At 48.0% G+C, this 20,633-nt stretch overlaps 1 protein-coding gene across 2 annotated transcripts; it reads left to right on the top strand.

Moving 5' to 3' along the window:
• Positions 1 to 113: 113 nt before the first annotated feature.
• LOC112207536 (BCL-6 corepressor-like protein 1) lies at positions 114 to 20,460 on the top strand. Of its 2 annotated transcripts, XM_063787355.1 has the most exons (7): positions 114 to 243; positions 681 to 1,802; positions 2,193 to 5,668; positions 5,795 to 5,946; positions 17,182 to 17,329; positions 18,674 to 18,897; positions 20,048 to 20,460. In XM_063787355.1, exons 2-3 carry the CDS (start codon positions 774 to 776, stop codon positions 2,199 to 2,201), a joined length of 1,038 nt encoding a protein of 345 aa, XP_063643425.1. In that variant the 5' UTR covers positions 114 to 243; positions 681 to 773; the 3' UTR covers positions 2,202 to 5,668; positions 5,795 to 5,946; positions 17,182 to 17,329; positions 18,674 to 18,897; positions 20,048 to 20,460. The 2 variants fall into 2 exon arrangements, 1 of the variants encoding a protein (XP_063643425.1); XR_010148519.1 differs by lacking the exons at positions 114 to 243; positions 681 to 1,802 and having other exon boundaries at positions 2,104 to 3,705; positions 20,048 to 20,424.
• The last annotated feature ends 173 nt before the right edge of the window (positions 20,461 to 20,633 follow it).

The following is a 20,633-nucleotide window of genomic DNA, read 5'->3' as shown; positions in this document are numbered from 1 at the left end:
AAATTAAACGTTATTCTCCGATCAAACAGGAGCTTCGGGTCCACCTGTTTGGAAGCACCCAGGCGGCTTGGAGAGGTCGGGCCTTCGGGTGCGACCCGCAGGGGTTGCCTTGCCCGGCTCGCGGAACGGACGTTTACCGGTCGCAGCTACGAACCCACCAACGACACCAAGCACTTGCCGGGCAGACCAGGCCTCGTGGAGGCGCCCCAGCCCCCCCACACCCCGCAACGACGCGTCCCAGAGGTGCGTAGTGCTTGGCGCGGTGACCAGACCTGGCCGCCTTCCTGACTGCACAGAGCGAGAGGCCACACTCTGGATCCCAGGCCGGGTCCCTGCGGTTCTGGGAGGGAGGTCCCGGACGCCTCCCAGATCTCGGGCTTCCGTAACCCTGAGGCTGGGTTTTAAAATCACGGCTCTTCCAAGTTACACGAAGAGTCCATGGTCAAGGGTCAGGGGTGGTCTTCGACCCTCGGGATCGTCTTGAGAAATGGCTGAGAGCTAAGCCTAGAGCTGCCCAGGGAAGGAAGCCAAAGAGCTGGAGCCGAGCGCGAAGGGCTGGGAGGCGCGGGGAGGCCCCTTACCCCCGACCCCCCCCCCACACACACTGTCCTGCCCGCTAATAACGCTGATAATAGTAACAGTATCGGCCAACTGTTTCCCCCCTGCTCCTGGTCTGCCAGGCACCGGATCCTCCTTCAGCACTCCCAGCACTCACTGAAGAAGACACTATGGAATTCTCCGTTTTCCAGACTAGAAATAAGTAACTCGGGGAAATGAAGAAACTCGCCCGACGACCCTCAGGCAGTAGCACCTGGCCAGGTTTGCTTTCTGAACCACTAACTCCACTCGCGCGCGCCACCTTTCCTGCCTGGGCCTCTTGCGGGTCACAGGGGTGGAAGCCTGACCCGGGCCAGGGCCCGGATTTCTTCCTCCTGGCCTCTGTGCCACCGCCCCCGGTGCCAGGAAGCGCTTTTCTCTCCCCGAGACCCAGACGCGCCGAAAGACTCGCGCGGTCAGTTCCCCGCCCCACGCCCTGGGCTGTGCGTTTTCTTGTCGCGCGGTCCGTTCCCCGCCCCACGCCCTGGGCTGTGCGTGTTCTTGTCGCGCGGTCAGTTCCCCGCCCCACGCCCTGGGCTGTGCGTTTTCTTGTCGCGCGGTCCGTTCCCCGCCCCACGCCCTGGGCTGTGCGTTTTCTTGTCGCGCGGTCCGTTCCCCTCCCCACGCCCTGGGCTGTGCGTTTTCTTGTCGCGCGGTCAGTTCCCCGCCCCACGCCCTGGGCTGTGCGTTTTCTTGTCGCGCGGTCCGTTCCCCGCCCCACGCCCTGGGCTGTGCGTTTTCTTGTCGCGCGGTCCGTTCCCCGCCCCACGCCCTGGGCTGTGCGTTTTCTTGTCGCGCGGTCAGTTCCCCGCCCCACGCCCTGGGCTGTGCGTTTTCTTGCCAGCCTCTGCCGAGTGCGGGCAACGGCGCCGCCAGACTCCCCCGGACCGCGCTCCGGCTCACGCCCGACCAGAGCACCTGCTCCACAGGTGGGCGTTCTGCGCGTCCTTCCTCCCCGGTGTGATTTTCGTTCTTTTTCCTCTCGTGGTCCCCAAGAACCCAGGCACCCCTCGACGTCGGTGCCGGCGGTACCGGGAATCCCTCCCCTGGACTCCCTGCGGGCCCGAAGCCACCTTCTAATCCCAGCCGCCTTCCCCAGGCGGCGGAGGTGGGCAGCTCCGGGCTCCGCGCCGCCCCGCGAAGCCGGAATCTCTCTTCGGAGTCTCGCTGCAGCTCTCCACTTCGTCGCCCCGCACTGGATCCTGGTAGCGTGAACCTTGCCCGGGACGCTGGGCTGCGCTGGCCTGGGGGGAAGGTCCAAGAGACGAGGGGGCCGGGACGCGGGGCTGTCGCAACGACTGGCCCTCTGCGAACCCTCGGGCCGGCAGGCTCGGGACTATCGGGGTGGGAGTGGAGGCGGTGGCCGCTGGAGAGTAGAGAGAACGTCCGGGAACCGGTGGACTAGGGGTCCCCGGCGGCCGGCCGAGGGTCGCAAGCAGAGGGGACTGTCGGTTGCCAGCAAGTCCCGAGCAGATGCCTTCTGGCAGGGCAGTCACATCCTACACTGCCGATTCTGTGTACATTGAGTATCCAGAATGAATAAAGTCTGTTTATACATTGGAAGGTAGCTTATGATTCCAAAATCTCATCTCCAGGCTGCCTAGATCACACGGCCCCGTTTCATTCATTTTTACTTAATAACGGTCGTTAGACAATTGAGAGAAACAGCAGAAACCACGAGAAAAATAATGGAATCCAACGGCGGTAAGGACTGACAAGGCTGGCGGGGAGATTTAGCAAATGGTGGCTTCTGAGAGTTTGCACCAGTGCTTCACCACGTTTTATTGGAAGTGTGGAGAGTCATGATTCTCATTCCTCCCCAGCCTTCCGGAAAAACGCTCAGAAATTTCTTTCCACATTGACACCTGATTACAGTCTAAATAGTAACCTTATTCTGATTGTTAATGTAACCTTCTCGTAATCTCTACAAAAATACTTTAGTTTTTCTAGCTGTGTTTTCATGTAATCACTGAAATTATTTTTAATTGGTTTTAAGCATTCATTGATTCCATATACACCACCTGCAAAAAAGTTACATAGGTGATCGCTAACAATACTAGAATTCGCCCCATCCAAAGGAAACATTAGAGTAGAAAAAGAAAAAGGATTTGAGAATCCAGTATGAAATTCAGTCAATCATTACTTCCCTGTTACTCAACTACCTTAACATTGTCAGGTTTACCTGAACATAAACTTCATTTTCTTAATTCTTCTTAGAACAAAGGGATATGTTTATTGAAATCAGTAATTAAGAATATTTTGGGACAGTTATGATTTACTTAGCCAGTGAAGCAGTTTCTACTCCCAAATCCAGGCAAAGAGAACAATAAGATTAAACGTAGCCTAAGAGATTTCCTTTTTGTCAAATAATGTGATTTTGCTATGTATAGAGGAGATGTCTATATGTAAGGGCATATTTATGACCAGTAGTTCCTAAAATTAAGGGGACTATTATTGTGTTACTCAAGGTATCAGTTGTATAGGATACATTATGTCATATTTCAAACAATGTTTATAAAGAGATTAGTATAATTAACCTGTATGTACTTCTCCTCTGGGCCAACCTTGTGTCTTCTTTATCTGCTGACAGTCCCCTCCCCACTGAATTATTTTGAATCAAATCCCAGATAGTCTATCATTGTATTGTATTTTTGAATATTTCTCTAAAAGATAATAATTCCATCAATGAGACTGGGTGCAGTGGCTCCTCCCTGTAATCCCAGCTCTTTGGGAGGCAGAGGTTGGAGGATCACTTTAGGCCAGGAGTTCAAGACCACCCTGAGCAACATAGCAAGACCCCATTTATAAAAAAGAAGATTCCCATCAATGTAACCACAATACCATTATCACACCTAAATAATCCATTAATAGCATCGGTTTATCCAGGCAATATTTAAATATCTTCAATTGTCTAAAAACTTTTTGTTTAGTTGATCGGTTTGAATTAGAATGCTAATAAGGGTTATGTATTGTGTTTGGTTGATATGGGCTATTATATCTCTTTTAGATTTCCTCAATCCTCTTTTTTTTGTTTCCCTTGCATTTTTTATGGGAGAAGCTGAACTGTTTGTTCTGAAGAAGTTGACATTCTGGACTTTGTAGCTGCAGGTAATAGTTTTTTGGCAAGATATTCCCAGGGATAAGGTCGTTTATTCAGACTTTTGAATATTGGCAAATAATAATATTGTTTGTAGAGGGAGAAGGATTAGTCAAGATATTTTGAAGAATCAACTATTGAAAAAACAAATTTTTATCAGAGTAAGCATGGATCTGGTAAAGATTATGTGAAATTTTCCTAAATGCAAATACAATCTAAAATTGTAATGTCTTACAATTAAAAAATAGATTATTTTCCATATATTTATAGAAATATAAATGATCAATCAACTATTTCATTGACAATTTTAAATCTAGTTTTATCTTGAGGAGAATAAAGTTTTTTATATCTTTAGTATTTTAGTTGAAGATCCAAAGACATTTTATGTTAAAACTTTAGGTTTTATATTGTTTTGTGTTTTAAAACATAAAATCTAAAATGTGGTAATATCCATGAGGTGCAGATAGAGTAATAGCACAAATTCTGTGTTCATGAAAATTCATTTTAGGATAACTTAATTAAAAGGACTCAGGATTTGAATGATATTAGATTAGACAGAAAAAAGTTCACTTGAGTGTAAGACATAAGTAATAAAAACCAAAGGTAGCTAACTTTTTTTAGGCTTCTTCTTTCTTTAACGAGTATACATATGAAATAAAATTTCCATGTCCATGTCCATTTTTCCATGGTACATAGGGCTTCTATAATTTCATCTATTTCATCCTGCAGTTATTTTCACGGGTTTCTGTGTCCACCACTATCTGGAATCTCTGAGATGGTGAAAACGAAATCTTATTCTTCTTTATATTTCAAACAATTCCTAGCACATTATCAAAAATACCTGATAAAATTTATTGTGTCTGTAATACTGGTAAGCATGTAAAAGGGTGGTAAATATATAGGCTTTAAGTTTAGATAGATCTAAATATTATTAAAATTACCAAATTATTGTTTTTAAAAAGTATTAGTTTCCTAGGACAAATAGAGATTTTTAGATAAGGCTGGATTTGTAATACTTTAAGCAACAGGTCACAGTGCTTAAGTATTTAATGCCGATTTGGCAAGCAGCTGATGTTTTACATAATGCTGTCGGGTATTTTATATTTGCGTGTATTTTCTGATGCACTGGATCCAGCACTTCATGTCACGTCATATATCTGTTTATAATGTATACAAATGTATTTTCATATATATTTGATGTTTGATGGCTTTGAAACTTTAATCTTGAAATAGATTTTAAATTTTTATTAAAACTATTTAAATAATTACCGTAAGGAAAGAGCTCTTATTAGTTGAAAGAAAATGTAGATTCATGTTTCCTTGGAGACTAGTCTAGTTTCCAAGGATAGACGGCAGTGAGGAGTTGGGTATCTAGATGGAATTTCTGTTGGTTTGGATTCCAGCTCTGCTGCTTACCAGCTTTGTGACCTCAGGCAAACAACTTAACCTCTCCAAGCCTCAATTTCCCCATCTATCTAATGGTGATATTTATAAGTTTCGCCTTATAGGGCCATGGTGGGGATTCCATGAAATAGTGAATGTGAAGTGCTTAGCACAGTGCCTGGCACATACTCAATGCTCTATGCATGTCAGCTAGTACTTAATGATGCTAATAGACATGTTATGTTCCGAAGCACGGGCGGGATCTTGCCTGACGTCCTTCTCTCTGCGTCCTGGTCAGTCTTCACATGGTGGGCATCCTTTATTTCTGGTCACACAGGGGTGGTACACAGAGCATGCTGTTTCTTTCCTGCCAGAAGGTTCCTGCTGCAGCTCTCCTGCTAGTTTAGCTTAGCCTTCTGGTTTGAGGGATGAGTCACATGTACCATCACTTCCCAGGACCAACAGGACCTTTGAGGAAAGCTATCCCTGCTTACACAGAGAATTGCCCTTGCCTAACACTGAAGCCTGGCAGAGTAACATGAAGTAACCACAGCAATTCTAAAATTAGAATTAGCATGCCTAGAATAACAGGTAGAAGCTTCTCTTGTACTTTATCACTTGCTTCATTTCTGCTCAGCCTAATTTTCACTTGATGTGTAGATTTATTTTTTGTTCACCCATCCAGAAAATGTTGACTGAGGAATTACTCTGTGTTAGGTGCTGTTGTAGGAGCAAGGGATACAATGATGATCAAGGCAGATGCAGCCCTTACCTTCAGGTTGTGGAGTCCGGATACAGACTGGAGGCAGGCAGCTGTAAGATGTGTGACAAATGCTGCGCTGGATCAGCCCATGGTATTAGGAGAGCAGGTAAGGAAGGGTGGGGACGGGAGCGGACAACCTGGAGGAAGAGGCACCTAAGCAGAGTCCGGAAGGCTGAGGAGGAGTCAGCAAGTAAAAGAGAGGGGAATCATGACATGCCATCTCAACTGTAGGGCACGGCTAGCTGGCTGACTTAGCTGCTGTAACACCGGATTTTTGCAAGACTCCTTGAGTATTTCTCGTGGACTTGCGAACAAATCTGAGCAAGAAAACCACGTAATTTCTTTTATGCCCTGCCCAAGAAAGCCACCTGGAGGGGCAAGGGGACCTTAGCAGAAAGAAGCTGGAGGTGGGGGGAGAGCAGGGTGATATTACTCTCCATATGGTGGGGGGTGGACAACTCCCTGTCATATGGCTCGTAATATCCAGCGGGGGAGAGGGGGTTGACTTTCCCCTACGTTATTGGTAATATCACCCCCCTCTCTCCTGCTAAATATTAAGTACAATATCACAGGTGGGGTGTACACCCCCGGCGATGTGTGAAGTAATATCAACTTCTCCCCCTCTGGATGTTAGAAACAATATCACAGTGGGGTGTACACCCCCCTGCGATCCTGGGAGTAACATCATCCTCTTTCCCCCGGATATTAGGAACAATATCACAGAAGGTGTTTACAACTTTTGCAATGTTGGGAGTAATATCATCCTCTCTCACCCTAGATATTCAGAACAACATGACATGGGAATTGTACCCTTCTGTTTATTGAGAGTAATATCATCCTCTCCCTTTCTGTATATTAGAAACAATATCACAGAGGGCTGTGTACACCCCCAGGAATGTTTTGAGTAATATTATCCTCTCTCTGCCTGGATATTTGGAACAATATGATAGGAGTTGTGTACACCCACTGTGATATTCGGTTTAATATCAACTTCTATCCCCTGGATATTGGGAGTAATATCTATTTTTAGCCCCTGGATACTAGGGACAATATCACAGGAGGGGTGTATACACACGGCGCTATTGGGAGTAATATCATTTTCTCCACCCCTTGATATTAGGTACAATATAACAGTGGGGACGTGTACCCCCTGGGATATTGGGAGTAATATTAATCTCTTCCCCTGTGGATGTTAGGAACAATATCACAGAAGGGGTGTATACCCCCAGCAGATATTGGGAGTAATATCATCCTCTCCCAAAATGGAGATTAGGAACAATATCACAGGAAAGGTGTACACCTCTTCTGATATTTGTGGTAATATCATCTCCTCCCCTCATTGATATTAGGAACGATATCACAAGGTGTGTACAGCCCCTGCGATATTGGGAGTAATATTATTCTCTCTTCCCCTGGATATTAGAAATAATATCACAGGCGGAGTGTACAGCCAACCCCCTGTGATATTGGGGGTAATGTCATCCTCTTTTAATCTGGATATTAGGAACAATATCACAGGGGGCTTGGACACTTCTTTCGATACTGGGAGTAATATCATCCTCTCCACAAGTAAATAGTAGGAAAAATATCAAAGGTGTGTACACCGCTTGTGATATTGGGAGTAATATCATCCTACCTCACCTGGATATTAGAAAAAATATCGGGGGGCATTTACACCACCTGCGATATTGGGAATAATATAATTTTCTACCCCAGTGGATATTTAGAACAATATCACAGGGGCAGTGTACACCCTCTGAGATATTGCGAGTAATATCGTTCTCACCCCGCCGCCCCCACCCCAGATATTAGGAACAATATAACAGGCAGATTATACACCTGCTGCAACATTGAAAGTAATATCATCCTTTTCCCCCTGGATATTAGGAACAATATCTTATGGGGGGTTTACAGCCCATTCCATTTTGGGAGTAATATCAACTTCTTCATTGCTGGAAATAAGAAACAATATAGCAGTTCTGGTGTACACACCCTGTGATATGGGCAGTAATATCATAGACTCTCCCCCGGCATACTAGGAACAATATCAAAAAGGGGTGTATACCCACAGCGATTTTGGGATTAATATACTCTCCCCCCTGGATATTAGGAACCATATCAAAGAAGGAGTGTCTACCCCTTGCGATAGTGACAGTAATATCATCCTCTCCCTCCCTGGATATTAAGAACAATACCACAGAATTGGTGTACACCCACTACGATCATGGGAGTAACGTCATCCTCTAACCCCTGGATATGAAAAACAATATCACAGAGGAGGTGTACACCCCTCGCGATATGGCCAGTAATATCATCGTCTCCTCCACTGCATATTAGGAACAATATCAAAAGGGGTGTGTACACCTCCTGCGCTATTGGGAGTAATGTCATTCTCTTTTCCCCTGAATATGAGGAATAATATCACTGATGGGGTGTACAACTCCTACGATATAGGCAGTAATATCATCCTCTCCCAACCTGGATATTAGGAACAAAATAACAGGACATGTACACCCCCTGCGATACTGGGAATAATATCATCCTCTCTCCCACTTAATATTAGAAACCGTATCCCAGGAAGAGTGTAAACCCTCTGAGATATTGAGAGTAATATCATCCACTCCCTACCTAAATATTAAAAACAATGTCACGGGAGGGGTGTACACCCCTACAATATTGGGAGTAATATCATCCTCTCCCTCCCTAGTTATTAGAAACAATATAAAAGGGGTCACGTACACCCCCTGTGATATTGGGAGTAATATCATTCTAATCCCCCCTGGATATTAGGAAGAATATTATACAGGGGATGTACACCCCTTGACATATTGTGAGTCATATCATTTATCTTCCGTTGGACGTTAGGGACAACATCACGGGGCGGGGGGTGTCCCCTGTTATATTGAAATTATTATCATCCTCTCCCAAACTGAATATTAAAAACAACGTCACGGGGGTGTTGTGACCCCAGCAATATGGACAGTGCTATCATTGTCTCCCTCTCTAAATATTAAGAACAGTATCACAAGAGGGGTGTACACCCCCTGCGATATGGCCAGTAATATCATCGTCTCTACCTTTGGATACTAGGAACAACATCACAGAGGGTGTGTACACCCCCTGCGATATTGGGCATAATGTTAGCCTCTCTTCCCCTGGATATGAGGAACAATATCCCTGGTCGGGGGAGGTGGAGTACATTAAGAACAATATCTGAAGGAGGTGGGTGTACACCCCGTGAGATATTGGGTGTAGTATCATCCTCTCTTTCCTAGGATATTAAGAACAATATCACAGGAGGGGTGTACAGCCCCTGTGATATTGTGAATAATATCACCCTACCCCCCTCTCGATATAAGGAACAATATCCCGGGGAGGGTGTACATCCCCTGCGATATTGGGCGTAATGTCATCATCTCCCAACGTGGATATTGGGAATAATGTCACAGGGGGGTGTACACCTTCTTCGATATTGGGAGTAGTATCGTCCTCTCCCCTCGGGATTGTAGGCAAAATATGGAAGGGGTTTTACAACTCATGCGATATGGGCAGTAATATCATCCTCTCTCCACCTAGATATTAGGAACTATATCACAGGCGGCTGTACACTTGTTACGATATTGGGAGTAATATCATCCTCTCCCATCATGGATATTAAGAACAATATTCCAAAGGAGGTGTACACCCCCTGCGATACTGACAGTAATATTTGGCTCTCCCCTTCGGGATATTAGGAACAATATCGCAGGAGGTGTGTACAACCCCTGTGATATTGGGAGTAATATCGTCTTCTCCCCCTGAATATAAGGAACAATGTCACAGGAGGATGTACACCCCCTGGGATATTGGGAGTAATATCATTTTCTCCCCCTCGAGATATTCGGAACAATATCACAGTGGGTGTGTACAGCCGCTGCGACATTGCCACGGGTATCATCCTCTCCCTCACAGGATATAAGGAACAATGTCACAAGGGGTGTACACCCCCTGCGATATTGGGGGTAATATCTTCCCCTCCCCCGCTGGCTATTAGGAACAGTGTCACAGAAGGGGTGTCCACTCCCTGCTATATTGGGAGTGAGATCATCCTCTCTGTCCCCGGATATTAGGAACAATATCCCTAGGGAGTGTACACCTCCTGCAATATTGAGACTAACATCATCCTCTCGCCCCCTGGATATTAGGATCAATATCACAGGGGTGGTGTACATCCCCTGCGAAACTGGAAGAAATATCATCCTCTCCACCTTTGGATGATAGGGACAATATCACGGGGGAAGTCTACGCCCCCTGCGATATTGGGAGTCATATCATCCTCTCCCACCCAGGATATTAGGAAAAAAGATGACCGAAGGGATGTATACCCACTGCGATATTTTTCATAATGTCATCCTCTACTCCCTGGCAATTAGGAATAACATCATAGAGGGGTGTACACTTTCTGTGATATTGGGAGTAACATCCTCTACCCCTCGGATATCGGGAACAATTATATTAAGTATTAATATTCATAAATATAACAATTAATAGAAATCATCGATATAAATAATTACTATAAAGATAGTAAAAGTTAATACGGATTAAAAATATTAATGGTTACTATTAATAATTAATAGCAACCTCACAATAATAACATAATGATATCGGTAATTAATGTTACTTAATTAAATCAATACGTGATGTTGGTAATAAAACAATTAAGATTAATAACTAATATTGAAAAATGACAATACTAATAATTAATTTTAATCATGCATAAACATATTTAAAATAATCATTAATGATTAATAACGTTATACTATTAATTAATATTACCATTGATAATTATTAAGACATGTTTAACAATAATATTATTAAGATTGATGCTTAATAATTAATCGTATTATTTCTCCTAATACCGCAGGGGGTGTACACCTACCCGAGATATTGTTCCTAATGTCCAGGGATGGAGAGCATGATATTAGTTTTAATATCTCAGTAGGTGTACACTCACCCTGTGACACTGATCCTAATATCCAGGGGATAGAGTATGACATGACTCCCAACATAGCAATGAATGTACAGCCACCCGGTGATATTGCTCCTAATATTCACGGAAGAAGCGTAGGATATTAGTCCCAATATCGCAGGGAGTGTACACCTCTTCTGTGACATTGTTCCTGGTATCCCGCGGGGGAGAGGATGATGATAATTAAAGTATCGCAGGCTGTGTTCACTCACCCTGTGATATTGTTATAAATATCCTGAAAGGGAGAGGATGATATTACTCCCCGTAATAGATAGATATTACTCCCCATAACAGAGCAGGAGGTGTACACCCACCGTGTGATACTGTTCCTAATATTCAGAGGCAGAGAGGTCGATATTACTCTCAATATCGCAGGAAGTGTACACCCCCGTGTGAGATGGTCCTTAATAATATTCCAAGGCAGAGGGGTTGATATTACTACATTTATCGCAGAAAGTGTACACCCCCCCAGGGATGTTGTTCCCATGATCCTGGAGAGAAGAGGATGATATTAGTTTAAATATGACAGAAGGTGTACACGCCCTCACTGATATTGTTTCTAATTTCAGTGTGGGAGAGGAGGATATGACACCCAATATCACAGGGAGTAGAAACACAGCTGTGATACGGTTCTTAATATTCAGGGTGGAAGAGGATATTACTCCCAATACAGACGGGTGTACAACCTCTGCACACCGAGGGTGTACACCCATCTGTCAAACAGCACATAATTTCCAGAGGGGGAGATATTACCCCCAATATAGTAAACAGGCTGTGAGTCCACCGTGGATCGTAATAACTCGGGGGGGAGAGGAGGTGGCTCTTACTCCCCATATCGCGGGGGGTGCCTCACCCCACTGCGAGGTGGATCATAATAGCGAGGGGGGGAGAAGGGGTGGCTGTTACTCCCCATATCGCGGAGGGTGCCTCACCCCCCTGACATGTGGATCGTAATAAATAGCCGGGGGGGGGAAAGGGGGTGGCTCTTACTCCCCATATCTCAGGGGGTGCCTCACACCCCTGCAATGTGGATCATAATAAATAGCTGGGGGGGAAAGGGGGTGGCCCTTACTCCCCATACCGCGGGAGGTGCCTCACCCCCTGCGATGTGACCTGTGTCCATTGTGAGCATTCTCTTTTTTCCTGCTATTAGGAACAACTTCACAGAGTGTGTGTACACAGCCTGCGATATGAAAACTAATATCCTCTGCACCTCCGCATGTACGGACCATATCACACACTGGGTGTACACTTCTTGCAGGATTTGGGGTCATATCATCCTGTGTTTCCCTAAATAGTCGGGGAAATATCACAGGCCTATTCGGAGGCACATCCTACTTTTGCTACTGGAAATTAGGAGTAATGTCACAGATGGGGTGTAAAGCCGCTGTCATATTTGAAGTAATATCATGCTCTCCCCCACTAGTTGTGACGCACAGTATCACAGGGGGTATATACCTTCTGCGGTATTGGGAGTAATATCATCATCTCTTCCTTTACATGATAGGAACAACATCAGAGACGGGGTGTACACCCCGTGTGTTTTTGAAAGCAATGTCATTCACTCTTCTTCTAGATTTTACGATTCATATCACAGGCGGGGTGTGCACCCCTTCTTATATTGGGAGTCATCGGATCCTTTTTCAAGCTGTATATTTAGAACAATATCCCATGGGGCTGTACATGTCTTCGATACTGGTCGTAATATCATCTTGTCCTTTCCTGGATACAAGAAAAAATATCACAGACGAGGTGTACACCCCTTGTAATATTGGGAGTAATATCACCTCTCCCCATGTGGTTATTGAGGACAAAATCACAGGGTGGTGTACAGTTCCTACTTTATTGAGAGTAATATCATCCACTCACCCCCTGGATATCAGGAGCCACATCACAGAAGAGTTGTACACCCCTTCGATATTGTCAGCAATATCACCATCTTCCCACCTAGATATTAGGAACAATACCCCGGGGGGCTTGGGGGTGTACACCCACTGCGAGATCCAGAGTAATATCAGCCTTTTCCCGCTGGATATTAGGAAGTATATCACAGGTGTGTGTGCACCTTCTGCGATATTGGGAGTAATATCAGCCTCTACCCCGCTGCATATTAGGAACAATATACGGGGGGCGTGGGGGTTACGCTCCCTGCGATATTGAGAGTAATGTTATTCTCTTCTCCCTGTACGTTAGGAACTATATCACGGGGTCTGTACACCTTCTGCCATGTTGGGATTAATGTAATCCTCTCCCCCCATTGAATATCAAAAACAATATCACAGAAGGGCGTACACCCTCTGCGATATGGCCAGTAATATCATCGTCTCTACCTTTGGATACTAGGAACAACATCACAGAGGGTGTGTACACCCCCTGCGATATTGGGCATAATGTTAGCCTCTCTTCCCCTGGATATGAGGAACAATATCCCTGGTCGGGGGAGGTGGAGTACATTAAGAACAATATCTGAAGGAGGTGGGTGTACACCCCCTGAGATATTGGGTGTAGTATCACACTCTCTTTCCTAGGATATTAAGAACAATATCACAGGAGGGGTGTACAGCCCCTGCGATATTGGGAGTAATGTCATCCCCTCCCCCTCTCTATATAAGGAACAATATCCCGGGGTGGGTGTACATTCCCTGCGATACTGGGCATAATGTCATCATCTCCCAACGTGGATATTGGGAATAATGTCCCAGGGGGGTGTACACCTTCTTCGATATTGGGAGTAGTATCATCCTCTCCCCTCGGGATTGTAGGCAAAATATGGAAGGGGTTTTACAGCTCATGCGATGTGGGCAGTAATATCATCCTCTCTCCACCTAGATATTAGGAACTATATCACAGGCGGCTGTACACTTGTTACGATATTGGGAGTAATATCATCCTCTCCCATCATGGATATTAAGAACAATATTACCAAAGAGGTGTACACCCCCTGCGATATTGACAGTAATATTTGGCTCTCCCCTTCGGGTTATTAGGAACAATGTCGCAGGAGGTGTGCACAACCCCTGCGATATTGGGAGTCATATCATCTTCTCCCCCTGAATATAAGAAACAATATCACAGTGGGTGCGTACAGCCGCTGCGACGTTGCCACCAGTATCATCCTCTCCCTCCCAGGATATAAGGAACAATGTCACAAGGGGGCGCACACCCCCTGCGATATTGGGGGTAATATCTTCCTCTGCCCCGCTGGCTATTAGGAACAATGTCACAGAAGGGGTGTCCACTCCCTGCTATATTGGGAGTGAGATCTTCCTCTCCATCCCTGAATATTAGGAACAATATCCCTAGGGAGTGTACACCTCCTGCAATAGTGAGACTAAGATCATCCTCTCGCCCCCTGGATATTAGGATCAATATCATAGGGGTGGTGTACACCCCCTGCGAAATTGGAAGAAATATCATCCTCTCCACCTTTGGACGTTAGGGACAGTATCACGGGGGAGGTCTACGCCCCCTGCGATATTGGGAGTCATATCATCCGCTCCCACCCAGGACATTAGGAACAAGATGACTGAACGGAGGTACACCCGCAGCGATATTTTCAATCATGTCATCCTCTACGCCCTGGCAATTAGGAGAAACATCATAGAGGGGTGTACACTTTCAGCGACATCGGGAGTAATATCCTCTCCCCCACAGATATCGGGAACAGTTATATTAATTATTAATATTAATAAATATATTAATTAATAGTAATCATCGATATTAATAATTGCAATAGAGATAGTAAAAGTTAATATGGATTAAAAATATTAACAATTACTATTAATAATAACAATATCACTATTAATAATAAAATAATGATATTAATCAATGTTACATAAATCAGTCATAAGTGATGTTGGTAATAAAACAATATTAAGATTAATAACTAATATTGAAAAATGACATTAATACAGATAATTTTAATCATGCAATCGTACATTTAAAATAATCATTAATGATTAATAACGTTATACTATTAATTAATATTACCATTGATAATTATTAAGACTGATGTTTAACAATTAATATTATTAAGATTGATGCTTAATAATTAATCATATTATTTCTCCTAATACCGCAGGGGGTGTACACCTACCCGAGATATTGTTCCTAATATCCAGGGATGGAGAGCATGATATTAGTTTTAATATCTCAGTAGGTGTACACTCACCCTGTGACACTGATCCTAATATCCAGGGGATAGAGTATGACATGACTCCCAACATAGCAATGAATGTACAGCCACCCGGTGATATTGCTCCTAATATTCACGGAAGAAGCGTAGGATATTACTTCCAAAATCGCAGGGAGTGTACACCTCTTCTGTGACATTGTTCCTGGTATCCCGCGGGGGAGAGGATGATAATAATTCCAGTATCGCAGGCTGTGATCACCCACCCTGTGATATTGTTATTAACATCCTGAAAGGGAGAGGATGATATTACTCCCCGTAATAGACAGATATTACTCCCCATAACAGAGCAGGAGGTGTACACCCACCCTGTGATATTGTTCCTAATATTCAGAGGCCGAGAGGTCGATATTACTCCCAATATGGCAGGAAGTGTACACCCCCGTGTGAGATGGTCCTTAATAATATTCCAAGGCGGAGGGGGAGATATTACTCCCAATATCGCAGAAAGTGTACCCCCCCAGGGATATTGTTCTCATGATCCTGGAGGGAAGAGGATGATGTCACTTTAAATATCACAGAAGGTGTGCACGCCCCCACTGATATCGGTTCTAATTTCAGTGTGGGAGAGGAGGATGTGACGCCCAATCACACCTGCAGTAGAAACACAGCTATGATACTGTTCTTAATATTCAGGGAGGAAGACAATGATATTACTCCCAAAACAGACGGCTGTACACCCTCTGCACACCGAGGGTGTACCCCCATCTGTGAAATAGTTTATAACTTCCAGAGGGGGAGATGATATCACTCCGAATACCGTAAACAGGCTGTGAGTCCACCGCGGATCCTAAAAACCAGGGAGGGAAGAGGGCCTGGCAATTACTCCCCGCATCGCGGGGGGTGTCTCACCCCCTTGCGATGGGGGTCCTAAGAGCCAGTGGGGGATGAGGGGCTGGCTCTCAGTCACTGCCTTGCGGGTGGTCCTTCCCCCCACTGCGATGGGGGTCCTAAGAGCCAGGGGGGGAAGAGGGGCTGGCTCTTACACCCCGCATCAAGGGGGGTCCCGGCGATGGGGGTCCTAAGAGCCACGGGGGAAGAGGGGCTGCCTCTCAGTCCCCGCCTTGTAGGGGGTGCCTCCTCCCCCTGCGATGGGGGTCCTAAGAGCCAGGGGGGGAAAGGAGCTGGCTGTCAGTCCCTGTCTCGCGGGGGTGCCTCCCCGCTCCGGGATGGGGGTCCTAAGAGCCAGTGGGGTATGAGGGGCTGGTTCTCAGTCCCAGCCTCGCAGGGGTGCCTTCCCCCCAGGCGATGGGGATCCAAAGAGCCAGGGGGGTAAGAGGGGCAGGCTCTCATTCCCCGCCTCGCGGGGGGTGGCTACCTCCCCTGCGATGGGGGTCCTTAGAGCAAGGAAGGGAAGAGGGGCTGGCTCTCAGTCCCCACCTCGCCAGGGGTGCCTCTCCCCGCCTGCGATAGGTGTCCTAATAGCCAGGGGGGGAAGAGGGGCTGGCTCTCAGTCCCCGGCTCGCGGGGGATGCCTCCCCGTGCTGCAATGGGGGTCCTAAAAGCCAGGGGGTGAAGAGGGGCTGGCTCTCAGTCCTTGCCTCACGGGTGGTCCTTCCCCCCCCTGCGATGGGGGTCCTAAGAGCAAGGGGGGGAAGTGGGGCTGGCTCTCTGTCCCCGCCTCGCGGGGAGTGCCTCGCACCCTTGCGATGGGGGTCCTAAGAGCCAGGGGGGGAAGCGGGGCTGGCTCTCAGTCACCACAGCATGGGGGGCCTTTCTGTTCTGGTTTTGCCCAAGAGTAAGCTTATTTGCATCTGGTTCTAGCAGGGCAGTTGCTGCGAAGGCCCGCAAAAAGGGGGGCCATCCTTTAGAAACCCTGTCTAGCTGTTTAGAGAGGTAGGCCACCGGTCTCAGCCAGGGCCCCACAGTTTGGGTTTAAAGTCCAGCTGCCATCTTCTCTCTGACGCATACAGTGGAAAAGGCTTTGTGAGATCGGGTACCCCGTCGGCTGGGGCTTTCAGAAGTTTTTCCTTTAAGTCATGAAAGACTTGCTGTTGTTGGAATCCCCATTCCAAAAGTTCCCGGTCCCCGCCCCCTTTGTGACGTCATACAAAGGCGTGGCTAATACTGCAAAGTTGGGCTCCGCAGTCTACAAAACCCCACAGCTCCTAGGAATTCTCTCACCAGCCTTCTGCCCTTAGGCTCCGGAAGATTGCAAATGACCTGCTTTCTTTCAGATCCCGGGCTGCTTTCGGACACCTGTCGAATAGTAAATCCCAAGTAAGCTACCTGCGGTCGTCGGCAGATCTGAGTTTTCTTCTTGGACACCTAACACCCACAGCCCTCCAGGTCGGTCCTAAGGATCTTACAATCCGCGATGGGGGTCCTAAGCAACGGGAGGAAGAGGGACTGGCTCTCAGTCCCCGCCTCGCGCGGTGTGCCTCCCCCGTGTGATGGGGATCCTCAGAGTTGGGCGAGGAAGAAGGGCTGGCTCTCAGTCACCGCCTCGCGGGGGGTGCCTCCTGCCCCTGCGACGGGGGTCCTAAAGGCCAGTGGGGGAAGAGGGGCTGGCTCTGAGACCACGCCTCACTGGGGGTGCCTCCCCCCACTGCGATGGGGGACCTAAGGGCCAGTGGGGGAAGAGGGGCTGGCTCTGAGACCCCGCCTCACTGGGGGTGCCTCCTCCCCCTGCGATGGGGGTCCTAAGAGCCAGGGGGGGAAGAGGGGATGGCTCTCAGTCCCCGCCTCACGGGGGGTGCCTCCCCCCCTTTCGATGGGGGTCCTAAGAGCCAGGAGCGGAAGAGGGGCTGGCTTTCTGTACCCGCCTCGCGCGGGGTGCCTCCCTGCCCTGTGATGGGGGTCCTCAGAGCCAGAAGGCTTAGAGGGGCTGGCTCTCAGTCCCCGCCTCGCGGGGGGTGCCTTCCCCCCCTGCGATGGGGGTCCTCACAGCCAGAGGGGGAAGAGGGGTTGGCTCTCAGTCCCCGCCTCGCCGGGGGTGCCTCCCTCCCCTGCGATGGGGGTCCTAAGGGCCCAGGAGGAAGAGGGGCTGTTTTTCAGTACCCCGCTTGCGGGTGGTGCCTCCCCTCCCTGCGATGGGGCTCCTAAGAGCCAGGGGGGAAAGAGCGACTGGCTCTGAGTCCCCTCCTCGCGGGGGGTGCCTCGCCCCCTGCGATGGGGGTCCTGAGAGCCAGGGGCAAAAGAGCGGTTGGCTCTCAGTACACGCCTCGCGGGGGGTGCCATGCTACCCTGCGATGGGGGTCTTAAGAGCCAGGCAGGGAAGAGGAGTTGGCTCCCAGTCCCCGCCGCGCCGGGGGTGCATCCCCCCCACAGAGATGGGGGTCCTAAGAGCCATGGGGGGAAGAGGGGCTGGCTTTCAGTCCCCGCCGCGCGGGGGGTGCCTCCCCCCCTCGCGATACGGATCCTAAGAGCCGGGGGGGAACAGGGACTGGCTCAGTCCCCGCCTCGCGGGGGGTGGCTCGCTCCGCTGAGATGGGCATCCTAAGAGCCAGGGGAGAAAGAGGGGGAGAGGATGATAATTTCAGCATCGCAGGCTGTGTTCACCCAGCCTGTTAAATTGTTATTAGTATCCTGAAAGGGAGAGGATGATATTACTCCCCATAACAGACAGACATGACTCCCCATCGTAGAGCACGAGGTGTACACCCGCCCTGTGATTTTCTTCCTCATATTCAGAGACCGAGAGGTTGATGTCACTCCCAATATCGGAGGAAGTATACAGCCCCGTGTGAGATGTTCCTTAATGATATTCCACGGCGGAGGGGGTGATATGACTACATACATGGCAGAAAGTGGAAACCCCCCAGGGATATTATTCCCACGATCCTGGAGGGAAGAAGATGATGTTACTTTCAATATGACAGAAGGTGGATGAAGTGGTGGACTGCCCCTCCACACCTGTGAGTATTTCTAGTTGGGTGGGACGAGAGACTGAGAAAAGAAATAAGACACAGAGAGAAAGTGTAAAGATACAACAGTGGGTCCAGGGGACCGGCGCTCAGCACACCAAGGACCTGCACCGGCACCAGCCTCTGAGTTCCCTCAGTTTTTATTGATTATGATTTTCATGATTTTAGCAGAAAGGAATGTAGTAGGAGAGCAGGGTGATGATAAGGAGAGAGTCAGCAGAAGACATGTGAGCAAAAGAATCCATGTCATAATTAGGTTCAAGGGAAGGTACTATGACTGGACGTGCACGTAAGCCAGATTTGTCTCTCTCCACCCAAACATCTCAGTGGAGTAAAGAAGAACAAGGCAGTGTTACTGCAAACATGTCTGGCCTCCCGCCACAGGGCAGCTTTTCTCCTATCTCAGAGTTGAACGAATGTACACTCGGGTTTTACACCGAGACATTCAGTTCCCAGGGGCCAGCAGGAGATAGTGGCCTTCCTCCAACTCAGCTGCAAGAGGCTCTCCTCTTTTACTAATCCACCTCAGCACGGACCCATTACGGGTGTTGGGCTGGGGGACCGAATGTACAATCGGGTTTTACACCGAGACATTCAGTTCCCAGGGGCAAGCAGGAGATAGTGGCCTTCCTCCATCTCAGCTGCAAGAGGCTTTCCTCTTTTACTAATCCACCTCAGCACGGACCCATTACGGGTGTCGGGCTGGGGGACGGTCAGGTCTTTCTCATCCCATGAGGCTACATTTCAGACTATCACATGGGGAGAAAGCTTGGACAATACCCTGCTTTCAAGGGCAGAGGTCCCTGCGGCTTTCCACAGTGCATTGTGTCCCCGGTTTATTGAGACTAGAGAATGGCGATGACTTTTACCAAGTATACTGCTGGTAAACATTTTGTTAACAAGGCACGTCCTGCACAGCCCTACATCCCTTAAACTTTGATTTTATACAACACATGTTTTTGTGAGCTCCAGGTTGGGTCAAAGTGGCTGGGGCCAAGCGGCTAGGGCAAAGCTACAAATTAACAACATCTCAGCAAAGCAATTGTTTAAAGGACAGGTCTTTTTCAAAATGGAGTCTCTTATGTCTCTCCTTTCTACATGGACACAGTGACAGTCTGATCTCTCTCTCTTTTCCCTACAGGTGGACACGCCCCCACTGATACTCCTTCTAATTGCAACGTGGGAGAGGAGGATATGACACGCCATATCGCAGGGAGCAGAAACACCCCTGTGATACTGTTCTTCATATTCAGGGAGGAAGAGGATGATATGACTCCCAATACAGACGGGTGTACACCCTCTGTACACCGAGGGTGTACACCCGTCTGTGAAAGAGTTCGTAATCTCCAGAGGGGGAGATGATATTACTCACAATATGGTAAAGAGGCTGTGAGTCCACGGAGGATCCTCAGAGCCAGCGGGGGAAGAGGGGCTGGCTCTGAGACCCCGCCTCGCTGGGGGTGCCTCCCCCCCCTGCGATGGGGGTCCTAAGGGCCAGTGGGGGAAGAGGGGCTGGCTCTGAGACCCCGCCTCGCTGGGGGTGCCTCCCCCCCTGCGATGAGGGTCCTAAGGGCCAGTGGGGGAAAAGGGGCTGGCTCTGAGAACCCGCCTCACGGGGGGTGCCTCCCCCACTGTGATGGGGTTCCTAAGGGCCAGTGGGGGAAGAGGGGCTGGCTCTCTGTACCCGCCTCGCGGGGGGTGCCTCCCCCCCTGTGATGGGGGTCCTA

Source organism: Pan troglodytes, chromosome 11, assembly GCF_028858775.2.
Source record: "Pan troglodytes isolate AG18354 chromosome 11, NHGRI_mPanTro3-v2.0_pri, whole genome shotgun sequence".
Classification (NCBI taxonomy): Eukaryota; Metazoa; Chordata; class Mammalia; order Primates; family Hominidae; genus Pan; species Pan troglodytes.
Note: the sequence above shows the minus strand (reverse complement) of the source record. Positions and strands in the feature narration are given on the sequence as shown.

What these genes read in the sequence shown, in the direction of transcription:
- LOC112207536 (XM_063787355.1), top strand. Translation starts at nt 774, where the DNA reads ATGAAGAAACTCGCCCGACGACCCTCAGGCAGTAGCACCTGGCCAGGT.